Source organism: Garra rufa, chromosome 5 (assembly GCF_049309525.1).
Source record: "Garra rufa chromosome 5, GarRuf1.0, whole genome shotgun sequence".
Classification (NCBI taxonomy): domain Eukaryota; kingdom Metazoa; phylum Chordata; class Actinopteri; order Cypriniformes; family Cyprinidae; genus Garra; species Garra rufa.
In genome coordinates, this window is record NC_133365.1 from 19,718,932 (window position 1) to 19,733,663 (window position 14,732).

The window sequence follows — 14,732 nt, forward strand, 5'->3', positions numbered from 1 at the left end:
CAAAGACCTTAAGTGTCTTCTGTCATTTTGCTTATCTAGTAAATGCATGTTAATTTAAGAATTTTTAGATATTTTGACTAGATTCTAGAATCAAAAATACTTAGTAAGACAAGCATTTTTTTCAGTGTAGTTCTTCATCTATGTACTTAGTTTCAAAAAGGTAAGGGTAGGGTGAAAAACTTAATCTCATTCTCTCAACGAACTTCAAAATCGTCCGACATCGTTGTTTAACCTTTTTTGTAAAGATCTTTGACTTTCTTTGCACGTTCGTGGGTCTGTACTTCTGCTTATGTCACGCATTTGTAGTTTTTTTTTTTAAATGGACAATTGTTTCACTAGATAAGACTCTTATTCCTCGACTGGGATCATGGTAATTGAAACTGCATTTTGGACCTTCAACACGTTGGCTCCCATTGAAGTCCACTATATGGAGAAAAACCCTGGAATGTTTTTCTCAAAAACCGTAATTTCTTTTCAACTGAAGAAAGGAAGACACGAACATCTTGGATGACATATGGAGATGAGTAAATGGAAGGAAATGTTTATTCTTGAACTATTCCTTTAAGTTGACCTAGTCATTTTTAAATGAAACCCTGTTACAAAATCGATTTTTCTTCGACTTTTTATCAAAAGGAAAATAGTTAGCATATACAGACCTTAGAGTAATTGTCATTACAACAGACCAAGATGTGAGTCATTATTTACTGGTAATATTTACTTCCAGATGGTTGATCGATTTGAATGAATTTAACTTGAGAACCGGATCACTATGATTCATTAACGAATCATTCTGTTCAGTTTTGTTTACTGGATCAACCAAAAAGGTCTAAAAAATGATTTCTTTTAGGCTATCAGACAATGCTGTTTCTCTCATAACCGTGCAGGACAGCTACTGTGTGTATACAGCTTTTCGGAAATAGGCCTACCTCTTTAAAAGCTAACCAACATTTTCTGAATGACATGAGAGTGAGTAAAAGATAACACAGTTTTCATTTATTAGTGAAATATCCCTTTAGCATTCATGGGCTAGTTTATCCAAAAAGGAAATTGCCATCACTTTATCACCGTCATGTCGTTCCAAAATCTTCCATGGAACGCAAATTAAGATATTTTGAAGAATGTTGGTAACATTTTTGGTTATCATTTACTTTAATTGTATGGAAGAAAAACATTTCTCAAAATATTTTCTTTTAGGTTCATCATACAAAAGAAAGTATGAAAAATAAATATATTATTAAGAGCGGAAAAGCGCTCTTAAGATCCGAGTTATGAAGAGTCTTATCATCCAAAAGCAAACTAAAATGTTAGTCCAGAACACGAAAGAGAAGATTTTCTGAACAACATTTAGATCACAGTGCATTTATGTCACATGTAGATGCAGTAATTTAAATTCTACTTTTAAAAACCTGTAAAAACTATAGGAGTCTCCTATATCGTGCCACTAAGAGCTGCTAGTACTTTGCCAGGCAGGTGATAAGGGTGGATCTATTCTGAGAGGCAGCACATACCAGCACTCCGTCACAATGATGCTGTTTATAACACAGTATTTTAAGCACACTTAGCACAAAATAAAGATACCATAGTCTTTATATGCTAAATGTTATCTAGTGTAGGCAAAAGCATACGTGCCATTCACGTTTTTCCAAGAAATTTCAAAAGATTTCTTAATTAATCAATTCACATACTGAAAAGTAAATAATTCAGAATAATAAAATTAATTTCTTAAAATGGTAGTAGTGGGTATAATTGTGAACGGCTATGAATTAACTCCTTCAAACGACGGAGGACATCGAACAAATTCTGTTTAAGGAATAGCCTGCCATCTAGTGGCTCAGATGTGAATTTGTGTCCAAAAAATGGACAAGCAATTGAGTGTAGAGATTACTGTAGATATCTATGAAATAGATACTGATGTTTAATAAACATTACTACTTGTTTTTCCACATTTCTGTGTGTCAGCTTTCAGTAAGTGTGTTTACATTTCAATACTCCTCGGTACAAAACAGCGTTTTGGCACTTGAGTGACTGGTCAAGGTCTGTCAGCAAGGGCAGAGAGTCTGTGTTCACTGACGTCCCACTGTGAAAAAGTGGCACAGCTGGAATGAACATCTATTAATGAGAACACAGCTCGAGGACACGTCTCTAGCGCCTCTTTCTCCCCCTCTTTTTTGCTCATATTGTGGAGTAAGATAAAACAAGAAACATTGTGTTCGTAAGGAAATGAGTTATTAATCACTAATCATCTACTCCATTTAGTGTTTTGGCAGGAACAGGTGAGGTAATTTGATTGAAAACATTTCATATTTTTATTATATTCGATATTGTATTGTACTTTGGTGCGTTTTTTAACAACTCACATTATTTCTGGCTTCAGCTCCAAATGTACATTAATAATATTAAAGTGGAAACAACATTAAAATTCAGAAACAAAAAGAGAAAAGGTTCTGCTCTAAAAATTCTTATTAAATTACTGCAAAAGTTGTACAGAGAAGATTCACAGTGAGATACATATAAAGGCGACAACAAGTGTAAATTATACAGTATATTATATTACTTCCTTGACCCTTTTCCCTGATCCTCGACTCGAAGTTTATTGATGAAAAATGATGGTAAAATAAAATGTTTGGCAGGCTGCTTTTGACATTTTGGATTTAATGGCAGCAGCTGTTTGGATGTTAAGACGTTCCTCTAAAGATCTTCAGTACTGCTCTGCAGGGAGAAGAATAATGTTTATGAAGCATGCAGCAAAAACAGATTTTTAAAACACAATTTGTGGCATATCGTGACTTTTATTCAAAACCTACTGCATTTGTGTCACTAGGGAACAATCTCTCCTTTACAATGGTGCAAATGTCTGTGAAAATGTCGTCTTCTTCCCGATCGGCGTCGACCTGACCAAGCACAGTGAGACAGAATTGTGTTTCACGGCATAAAACTAGACCGATTTTTAAACAAAGGCAGTGTCTGTACTCAACACAGTACATCCCGTTCTGTTAAAACCAGCTGAATTCAACAGTTAAACGCATGAAATAAGCAAAGAACAGCATCTTACCCTTACAATAAGTCCTCTCTCCTGGTAGTACTTGGCTATGAGTGTGATATTGTGTTTGAAAGTATCTAGTCTCTTCTCAATAGCGTGAGTATTGTCGTCGGGACGGCCCTGCTGGGACGCTCTTTTCTCTAGACGCTGCCGGAGTTGCTGATTGGAGCAGGCGAGCAAGACTACCAAGTCTGGGGAGCCAATCTAAAGGAATATGAGTGGCATTCACATTCACAAATGCTGCCATAACATACAAAGACATATTTTTCCTGTAGGTTATATAATGTATAGACGATCAAAACGCTGAATATCTAACCTGCTCCTCAAAGGTGAACACCTGTGAGATCTCTCTGGGGAATCCGTCCACAATGAATCCTTTAGCATCCTGCTTTTTGATAAACTGATGTTTCAGCTCTTCAATAGTTGTTTCCTAAAGTTCATGTTAGAACAAGACGGGTGACTATGGATCTGAAGTACTAAAGACTACAGTACACTACTCAGATATTTGGAGCATTCATTTGATTTAAAAAAATACAGTAAAACAGTTAAAGTCTGAAATTTTATTACCATTTCAAATAGCTGTTTTATATTTTAATATAGTTAAAATGTCATTTATTCCTGTGAAGGCAAAGCTGTATTTTTACTGTGACTTTAGTGTCACATGATCATTCAGAAATCATTCTAATATGTTGATTTTATGCTCAAGAAGCATTTATCATCACACAAAAATGAAAATTTACTGAAAATGTACTTTCACGATGTAGTTGAGTTTGTTTCTTCACCGGAACAGATTTGGAAAAATCTAACATTACGTCACTTGCTCACCAATGTGAATCATATCAATTGCTCACACTGCAGTGAATGGGTGCCGTCAGAATGAGAGTCCTATCCAGCTGATAAAAACATCACAATAATCCACAAGTAATTAATGAATATCCATAATATTGCTACATTCACTGCAGAGGACCCATTGGTGAGTTGGTGAGCGATGTTTCTCAAAATCTGTTACAATGAAGAAACAAACTCATCTCCATAAGGGTGAGAACATTTGTCATTTTTAGATGAAGTATTCCTTTAATATCTTTTTTTTGGACATTATTTTAGGATTCTTTGAAGTATAAAAAGTTCAAAAGGACAACATTTATTTGAAATAGAGCATTAGAGTTGAAGTTAAAAGTTTAACAGTTAAACTGCCTGCTGTTCTTCAGAAAAATCTTTCAGGTCACACAAATTCTTTGGTTTTTCAGCGTTTGTGTGTATTTGAACCCTTTCCAACAATGACTGTATGATTTTGAGATCCATCTTTCCACACTGAGGACAACTGAGGGACTCATATGCCATTATTTCAGAAAGTTCAAACGCTCACTGATGCTTCAGAAGGAAAAACAATGCATTAAGAGCCAGGGGTGTAAACTTTTGAACAGAATAAAGATTTGTGCATTTTTCTTATTTTGCCAAAAAAAAAAAAAAAAAAAGTTTAATTTAGTACTGCTCTTTGGAAGCTACAGAAGATATTTACATGTTTCCCAGAAGACAAAGTAAGTTAAATTTACCCTGACCTTCAAAATCAAAAAGTTTTCACCCCCTGGCTTTTAATGCATTGTGTTTCCTTCCTTCAGTGAGCATTTGAACCTTCTGTAATAGTTGCATATGTCCCCTCAGTTGTCCTCAGTGTGAAAAGATGGATCTCAAAATCATACAGTCATTGTTGGAAACGGTTCAAATACACAAAAATGTCGAAAAACCAAAGAATATGTGGGGCCTGAAGGATTTTTCTGAAGAACAGCAGGCAGTCAGTACTAAATAAAAAACAACATGCATTTTGTATAATCCCTCTAGTTTGGGCGAAATAACTAACATTTTGCATATTCTGCAAAATGTAAACTTTTGACTTCAACTGTACATAATGTTTAATGTATGAATTCGTCCAAAATGTACTGACCCAAATTTTTTGATAATTTATGTTAAAATCAGTGTTGATAATCAAGCTGTACCTGTAAATACACCATATCTGCAAAATTCACACATTTGGTGGTCAAACTGCCAAACCTGAGGTGCCAGTTCTCCATTGGCAATGATCTGAGCAATCAGCTCCCATTTCCTGTCACTGGGGGCATGATGCAGCAACTGATTCCTTAAAATTTCCCCCACCGACACATGTTCGTAATCATAGCAATGTGCAAGTTTAGCTGTCTGGGTGCCCTTCCCACTGCCCGGTCCACCTGGAAAATATTATAGCAAATCCCACTTTACATCACAGAAACAGCACAATGGAAATGCTAATTCAAATTAATTAAGGTCAAGGTCTGCTGAATTTCATTTCATCCAGCTCAAAGAGTTGGAATTTAGAATAAGATGAATTCAGAAAAAGATCAGACGACTGAAACAGACTGAAAATGACCAGCTGATGTGCACTCACCTATGATGAATATGATGTGTGGTCGTGGTTTTGATGGGTCAAAGACATCATACTCTTGAATAAGCCCAGAGGACTCGGTCATATCTGAGTCACTTTCTATGGAGAACTGGGCCTGGATTGGTGGCAGCCTGTCATATCGGCGGTAAGGTCCGGGGCCTGGACAGGGACCACTATCTGTGGACAGAAACGGATTACATTTATTGTTTCTATATGACGTCAGATGCACCCTTAAAGGGTTAGTTCACACAAAAATGAAAATTCTATCATTAATTACTCACCCTCATGTCGTTTTAAACCCATAAGAAATTTTTTCATCTTCTGAACACAAATTAAGATATTTTGAATATCCAAGAGCTTTTCTGACTCTCCATAGACAGCAAGGGTACTACCTCGGTCAAGGTCCAGAAAGGTCTTAAGAACATTATTAAAATAGTCAGTGGTTCAACCATAATTTTACGAAGCTACAAGAATACTCTTTGTGCACAAAGAAAACAAAAATAATTACTTTAGTTCATTTAGTTCATTTAGTTCATTCTTCTCCTCTGCATAACCCTAGTGTCACGCATTTCTCTAAACGTAAACAAAGTGTGGTGCATGTGTGTTCTATGTCAACAGCATGTGTTGTTTACCTGTGGCTTCATAAAATTATGATTAAACCACTGATGACACATGGACTATTTTTAACAATGTCCTTACGACCATTCTTGAACTTGACCATGGTAGTACCCTTGCTATCTATGAAGGGTCAGAAAGCTCTTGGATTTCACCAAAATATCGTAATTTGTGTTCCGAAGATGAACGAAGGTCTTACAGGTTTGGAACAACATGAATGTGAGTAATTAATGACAGAATTTTCATTTTTTTATTGAACTAACCCTTTAATTCACTTATTTGATAGAAACCCACATAAATCTATGTGGTTAGGCTTTCATTATTGAGATGTCTGGATCATTTTCAAACACTTGAACCATGTTTAACCTTCCTAAATGTCTTTGCAAAGCTTTTTATTTTCATTTTCACAGCTGTCCTTCAAATTCTTACTATGAATAATGGGTCCTAGCTGCTGGCTTTTTATCTAGAAAATGTGCTTTAAGTGATTTAAAGAGACAAGGCAATATAAAAACACATTCATATAATTCATTTTGAGTTTTAATGCTTTAATTAAAGGGATGGTTCACCCAAAAATGAAAATTCTGTCATTAATTACTCACGCTCACACTGTTCCAAACCCATAAGACCTTCGTTCATCTTCAGAACACAAAGATATTTTTGATGAAATTCAAGAACTTTCTGATCCTGCATAGACAGCAACACAACTGCACAAAAAGTATTCTTGTAGCTTCATAAAATTAACGTTACATTGACTATTTTAACGATGTCCTTACTACCTTTCTGGATCTTGAATGTGTCAGTTGCTTTGCTGTCTATGCAGGGTGAAAATAATAACAGAATTTTGGGTAAACTATCCCTTTAAGCATACAAACTAAAAGTTTCACCAAAAATATGATCGTTCAGATTCAGTTAAATCCGTTCCCAGTGGATCTAGAGGTTTGCATGATAGGTAACTTTCCAATTCCAACCTCAGGAGCATCCATTCCATAAAGCTCATGGAAGAACTATTGCTAAGAAGTGTATTCTTTTAAAGTGGAAATCAAAGCATAACATCTCAATACAGAGGTGGTTAAAGGGATAGTTCACCCAAAAATGAAAAATTCTCTCATTAATAATAACTCACCCTCATGTCGTTCTAAACCTGTAAGACCTTTGTTTTTTGCATTTTGCGTGTGTCAAGTACCCAGCAAAATACCTGGCAGTGGGGCATTCCATAGACAAGAATCCATGAAATGCATTATTAGACCGTTTTCCAAGGCTGCATGATATATTAAACCCATCTAAAAATCATAATAAAGCATAATGCTATTGTGAATTCACAAACAATGCAATTTAGTATATATATTAAATATTAAATATATTAGATTATTCAAGGAATTACAGTGGATGTAGCATTTCTGTCGTAAAGAAATGGCCAAATATGAAAAGGTGCCATAGAATGCATTGATACAATATTTTAAATTGTTCTCCGATATCTACATAGAAGATATATGGCTTAGGTAAGGGTACAAATTCTCCAGAAATGGTTTTACAAGTCAATTTACAACACTAGGATTTGTCCCTAGAATAAAGTGGTCTGTTATTACCTTATTTGGAAGGTTCATGAATAATAATGATGAGCTCTGCTCTGATTGGCGGTTTCACAGAACAGCTCATTTAGCAGCACAGCAGGGAGGAAACACATGGAGGAATATATATATTTAATTACAGAGCTCGAGACGCTATTAATATGCGGGGTACTGAAATTGCCATTTTGAATGCACGATAACTTTTTACTTTCACTTTTGAGATTTGCAATCGCAGGTGCTCTGTGTAACGTTATACTACAGCAGCAGTACTTACCACATCTGACAAGTTTAGATGCTTGTCAGCGGTGATCAGGATCTGCAAATCATTCGTCATCATCCGCGCAGTCATCTCTCTTTACTCTGTTTATGTGGTGAGTGAAATTTTATGTACTGCAATGTAACAGGCTACCGCTAGCATGAAGCTAACCGTGTCCCTTTAGTGGCTCGCCTTATTTGTTTTCCGTGCCTTTCTGAGTACAGACACCAACCTATCCCTGCACTTAACATCCCCTGCACAACCTGGAACATAACATTTATTTCTGTGATCTGGCATTTTTCGCTATTGTCCTGGCTTTGTTTTTTTTTGTTTTTTTACAATAGCCTACCTGCAGAACTTCTGATTATTCGGCTATGCAAATTTTGGGGGCGTAACTATTAATGATCGGGACTGTAAAGTCATAGTTTGTGTTATGTTGGAATTGGCCTCTTTTTCAGTGGTCTTTTGCAAACACCAGATTTATATAAGAAGGAAGAAATGATGATGTTTAAGACTCAAGGTATGTCATGTCCATGTACGGAACTGTTATTATTCAACTATGCCAAGGTAAATACAGTTTTCCATTCTATGGCACCTTTGAATGTTGTTTAGTGAATATTAAACAAGGATTAGATGCACAGTAAAGTGTAAAAACAATCGTCAGGCCAGTGGCGCCCTCTGCAGTCATTCATTATAATGCATAATGTACTTTAGCATTATTGTTTATAATACATTATGTATTTTAACAGTTTTGTTCAATAAAACCATATGATTACTAGCTTTTGATACTTTTTTGATTTAATTATTAATGCCTTAATGCTATTATATGTATTTTAAACAATTTTAAAGGCTATTTTTTTCACTTTTCACAAGGTTTATTTTTACCACTACAAAAAAACCTATTATTATTATCCGATCACTCGATTAATCGTCTGAAAACTATCGGATTTCATCACAAATAACTTAATTTGTGTTCTGAAGATGAAGAAGGTCTTACAGGTTTGGAACGACATGAGGGTGAGTAATTAATGACAGAATTTGAATATTTGGGTGAACTATCCCTTTAATGGAAATTTATAATTGCATTCCCCTAGAGAAATTAACAGTTAAGACATCAAATTAAAACATTTTTTACAATTTGGATTTCTTTGAAAATGATTAAAACTCTCTCACTCGTTGACTTTTTCTTGTTTTTGTGCTTGTTAATTAGATTCTTACCTTTCATTCATATTGCTAATTTTACCATTCTTTTTTTCTCTTTGTCATGTAATTTGAATATTTTGTTCTGTTTGACGTCATCATTAGAAAAGCTCATTTAAAAAGTGTAATTTTAATCTATATCCATTATGTACAACTAGATATTTTTTTCAATCAGACATTTTATGGCTTGCTAAGATAATGTGTTTTCAAATTGGCTGAATTACCGAGTTTGCAGGGGGCTTTCTTTCCTTGCGCTGAGGTGATTGGTGGTAGAGGTTTTCGATCAGGTGTAATGAAAGTGTCCCAGGCCACACATTCAGGACCCCCGAGGTCTCGTGTTTTCTGCAGGCAACTCTCCAAGAATGCCAAAGGGTCCTCAGGCCTGTGGTACATCAGCCCTGTTAACATGCTCTGTGAGATACATACAGAATTCATATAGTTACTATATTCATGTAGTTGATATGCCAAATATGACTCTGTATTTCAGACTGTAGAATTCCAGTGCATCTATTTGTGCAAATGACTTCTTTCACCATATGTTCATCTTAATTTTATACATCATTACCAATTGTGACAAAAGTCTTTTCTTGCATAAGAAAACATATTTTGCATAAAAACATATTTGTTTGTTAGCCAAACAGAGCTAAACGATTTCTGAATGGTAAGACAAAGAGAGAAACAATGAATAACATCCAGGGGGACAAAATAATACTTGCAAATTGTTTTTCTATTCATCCCACACGTGTTAGCAGTTCATACTCTGGGCCATTCAGAGGCACATGGAATGGAAAATCTGAGCTCGAAATAATCAGCTGTTTGCTTCTTTTGATGCAAATAAAACTGCTTGAGAATTTACATCTCAATCCTCATGGGTATCAAACAGCTAAAGGCACATTCAACATCTGAATAAAGGAACAGTGTCCGAACAGAAACAAAACAAAAGGCTGAATTTGCTAGAGGTATCAGTTTAATAACAGACCCCAGCATTTTTAAGGACTAATGCTGTATCAATATGGAGAAAAAACATTGAAAACAAGCTAAGCTTAAACTGTAAAGAGCAGTAACCTGCTATTGTAACTTGATCATACCTTTAAATTTAGTTTTATTGCTGTAGTGTTTAGGTTGACTCAAAGATGTTACATAATAATTTTGATGTGAATAAACCTAATTGATATAAAATTACAACATAAACCCTACTGTATCATAATTAATACTCCAGCTTCTAAGGTCTCTGAATTGTCAACATGATCAAAACCTTACTGAAAAAAAAAAACTGTTGTACACAACCTACTACTGTGCATGCTTTCTGTCATCTGATTGATATTTTATACTTTTTAAAAATAAAAACGCTACAGCAAGTAAAATGCCTTTTAGTTTAATTTAAAAAAAAGTTGTGGTACATGTCTTCTTGCAGTGAAATCTATATATTTTTGTCCATAATAATAACCTTTATATTGTTAGTAATATTTTAAGATGAAACTGAAGCAACTTAGCTTTACTTCCTAATTACAGTTGTGCTCATAAGTTTACATACCCCTTGCAAAATGTTAATAACTGACATAAAATAAGAGGGTTAATGATAATTGCATATATTTTTTTATTTAGTACTGTCCTGAATAAGCTATTTTATATAAGCAAAAGTTTACATACCCTTGAATCTTAATACTGTGTGTCGTTTCCTGGATGATCAATAACTGTCTTTCTGTTTTGTGATAGTTGTTCATAAGTCCCTTGTTGGTCCTGAGCAGTTCAACTGCCTGCTGTTCTTCAGTAAAATCCTCCAGCTCCTGCACATCCTTTGGTTTTCAAACTTTTACTGCATATTTGAACCCTTTCTAAAGTGACAGCATGATTTTGAGATCCATCTTTTCACATGGACGATAACTGGTGGACTCATACATAACTATTATATAAGGTGAAAACATTTACTGATGCTCAAGAAGGCAACACAATGCAATAAGAGCTGAGGGGTGTAAACCTTTTGAATTGGATGATCAATTGCAATTGTACTTATTATGTCTTCTGGAAAACATTTAAGTATTTATGTAGCCTCTTAAGTGCAGTACCAAATGAAAAAAATATGATCTTTCAACAAAACAAGAAAAATGTACACAGCATCCTGTTCAAAAGTTTACACCCTCAGTTGTCCTCAGTGTGAAAAGATGGATCTCAAAATCAAACAGTCACAGTTGGAATATGCAGAAGATGCTGAAAAACCAAAAAATTTGCAGGAGCTGGATGATTTTTCTGGAGAACAGCAGGCAGTTGAACTCCTCAAGACCAACAACGGACTTATAAACAACTATCACAAAATATAAAAACAGTTGTGGATCATCCAGGAAACAACACACAGTATTAAGATTCAAGGGTATGTAAACTTTCGAATGGGGTCTTTTTAAAAAAAAATCTGTTATTATTTTGTCTTGTGGGGTATATGTAAACATCTGTTATGCGAAATAGCTTATTCAGGACAGAACTAAATAAAAAATAATATGCAATTTTCATGATCCCTATTATTTTGTTTCAATTATTAAAAGGGGTGTGTAAACCTTTTAGCACAACTGTATTTAGAAAAACTAAAATGTGTTAAAATGTGAGTATAAAACATGATACATCAGGCACTTGAGGAATGTTATTTTGTACGTCTCTCAATCATCATTGCATTATATATTTTGTCTTTAATCTAAACTTACTAAGACATATTATCAGACATACAGAGTGACAACTAACATTTACATGCATTTTATATCAGAATAAGAATTTCACCTTATTTTCTGACCATATAAATATCAGACACTACACCAAATTGCATTCATTTTTTCTTAGTTTGGACCTCTGAATGAAACAGAGGTGTTTTTTCCTCCTAGATCTAGAGTGTGAGCTCCATTGTCTCCTCTTTTATGCTATATGAGACAGCTGAGGTACTTGCTATAATAGTTATGATTTAAAAAAAATAAACTAGTTTAGATACACCTTTCTAAATATTCCTTTCGCTGTTTCTTTTACATGCTGTCAGAGATGGAGGAGTTTCAGAGATGCATATCTAGAGGTATGCACATGAACCCAAACCTGCGTGTTTGCATTCCTCAGTGAACTGCGTGTTCGGGCACATGCGAGAATATTACTGTTTCAGTCCTTCTCTCCCCCTCGTCCTCTATTGCCCACATTTCCTAAGATGAGTCACGTAAAGTAAATATAAAGTACACAGCTTGTTGCCTTGGTGACAGGCAAAGTGTTGATGCACTGAAACTCATGTTTACAACCTTCACCATTTACGTCCTGCCTGAGCAGATGTCGCACACATGGTGATGACCTACAATATTGAGCTTCCTTATTTACAGGGTCAATCTGGAGATGGAAAGCCTGTCAGAAGTGTGTTCTGTGATCCTCCATGGACACAGCGTTTTGTATGCAACTGCATATCTCCCACACAAGCACAAGCACTTGTTGACGCTGTCGGAGGAGAATCTTCCCTCTTGCTGACAGGCTTGAGACCCTCCGCTTTGCCATTACAGCACCCTACTTGAGAATCACCATAGAGACACCTTGAAGTAGCTATCTAATTTACCATGTAACTGTGCATGCTAAATAGACACAGACTTTTGATTAATTCATGCTATCAGCTTACATCTGATGTACAGCTCTAGTGAGCTATTTTCCTTTTAGATTCTTCATTTAAAAACTGTTGACAGTAGAAATAGCTATCATTACCAAGCATTTATCATTAACTCTGAAGAACTCTGAGGAGAACTGGATATGAAGGCATATATATGAAGGCTCACCTTGAAAACAGACTGCATAATCAGATTTCAGAGTGGCAGATGTTTCCAGATGTGTTGTTCTCTGATTGCCGTTGGTATATTATTATTAAAATATATGAAAAGGTGATTTGGAGGTGATTCTTACCTCAAAAAGGTGTGGGATCTGTCGTTTGGAGAGGTAATCCTTCGCGTCGTTTGTGTTCATTCTTTCTTTCCGGTTATCCAGAGCAGCGTTTGTAAGTCAGTAGAGCAGCAGCTGTGTCTATCTGCTCATCTGTTGCGTTTCACCCTCAGAGCAGCTGTGCTGTCTTGCACCATCGCATTGGGCTGTTCTCCGCTGCTTTGACGCCGATGACCTCCGGGCGATGTTTCTATTCATCAGTTGTTATAGTCACGCTCATGAATGCTAAGCTCAAAGTGACCCGCAGTAACGTGTAGTCTCGAGTAGGTAATAGTCTAAATGACTAGTATCGAGTATCCTTGGTATCAATATCTCAGTATAAGAAAAAAAACGTTAGAAAAAACAATTATTTTTATTTGACAAAACATAACCAAGCCATCTAGCACAGTTAGAGATCTTTATTTCATTTTTTTTTTTGTAAACAAACCACTAATGTTTTTGTGATGTAATTGTAATAAGTAAGTCTTTAATCTAGTGAATAATGACACTGACAAAACATCTAAAGTGAGGTGTTTTTCTATGTCACTACAGGCCTTAATATTTACATGAAGTAATGAGTAAATAAAAAAAAATAAACAAATAAGGAGCACCGCACATGGCAAAACACAAAAACAACAACAACAAAAAAATTAAGAATTCGTTCCCATGATCATCATTCACAGTGCTGGGTACCCTAGTAAAAAGGTGATATATTTAAAATGCATTTATCTTATACTAAGTATAGTTTAAGTCTATTAATATATTTATTGACATTAAAATTAAACTAATTATAAAATTGTAATTAAACTTTATTTGCAGTACTACTTGTGCACAATGCAAATATTACGCCTAAAATATGTTTTAATGTCGCTATTGATGAGGATTGTATGATCTTTAAACACTATTGGTCTTTAAATGCAAATATTTCAAGTGCACCTAAAGTATACATGCAATAGTTTCACTTTAGCAATTAGCACAATAAAATATACTTAAGAATATCTTTAATTGGACTAGTATACTTAGCATTAAATAAATGTATTTTAAATACATTTTAGTATATTTTTGACTAGGGTAGACTTACAATTTACAATTAATTTACAATGTATAGTCCATTACTGATTACAAATTACATAATTGTAATTAGTAACGTAATCTTTTGGATTACACATATGAGATGTATTCTGACTGTTTTATGATTACTTTGATATTACGATTTGACTTACCTTGTAAGATATTTTCTAGCTTTTGTTATCAACATCATGAAGTGCATGAAGTCTACATTACATCAAGGATTCCCATTTTTTACTCAGTAAAAATGTAAATTATACTAATTGTGTGGCCTCTCCATTTTTTATGTATTAGTAACCTGTGCAGTTCCATAAAACTGCAAGACTTTGCAAACATATATAAGCAGTAGTATTTTTAAAGAACTGTTTAAAAAAGGAAAGGATTATAAAAAGGAAAAAAGAAGAATTAGTGTACATTATTACATTATGAATAATTTACTGCCATTGTGTAAATAACATGTAATCATGTAATCTATAAGAAGTAACTGTAATCTGATTATCAGCACTTTACGATGTAGTATCTATTTTCAAGTACTTCATTTTTGGAAAATGATTACGTTACTTGACCATTCATGGCTTCCTTCATTCCTTCATTTTACGTAAATTGTAGCCAAATTGTATTAGGTTACTTTGTTACCTCCTTTTACTA

The 14,732-nt window shown here is 34.7% G+C and overlaps 1 protein-coding gene across 1 annotated transcript; it reads right to left on the reverse strand.

Annotated features, from left to right (window-relative positions):
* Nucleotides 1-2,632: 2,632 nt before the first annotated feature.
* Nucleotides 2,633-13,183, reverse strand: ak5l (adenylate kinase 5, like). The gene is made up of 8 exons (XM_073841383.1): nucleotides 13,002-13,183; nucleotides 9,320-9,506; nucleotides 5,460-5,633; nucleotides 5,090-5,262; nucleotides 3,357-3,470; nucleotides 3,053-3,244; nucleotides 2,805-2,891; nucleotides 2,633-2,709 (listed from the first exon to the last, which is right to left on the reverse strand). Exons 1-8 carry the CDS (start codon nucleotides 13,059-13,061, stop codon nucleotides 2,689-2,691), a joined length of 1,008 nt encoding a protein of 335 aa, XP_073697484.1. The 5' UTR covers nucleotides 13,062-13,183; the 3' UTR covers nucleotides 2,633-2,688.
* Between the last annotated feature and the right edge of the window lie 1,549 nt (nucleotides 13,184-14,732).

Coding starts and splice junctions, on each gene's coding strand:
- ak5l (XM_073841383.1), bottom strand. CDS start 13,061: ATGAACACAAACGACGCGAAGGATTACCTCTCCAAACGACAGATCCCA. Junction 5,634..9,319: donor GAAAGCCCCCTGCAAACTCG/GTAATTCAGCCA, acceptor TTCTGTCCACAG/ATAGTGGTCCCTGTCCAGGC. Junction 3,245..3,356: donor TGTTCACCTTTGAGGAGCAG/GTTAGATATTCA, acceptor ATATTCCTTTAG/ATTGGCTCCCCAGACTTGGT.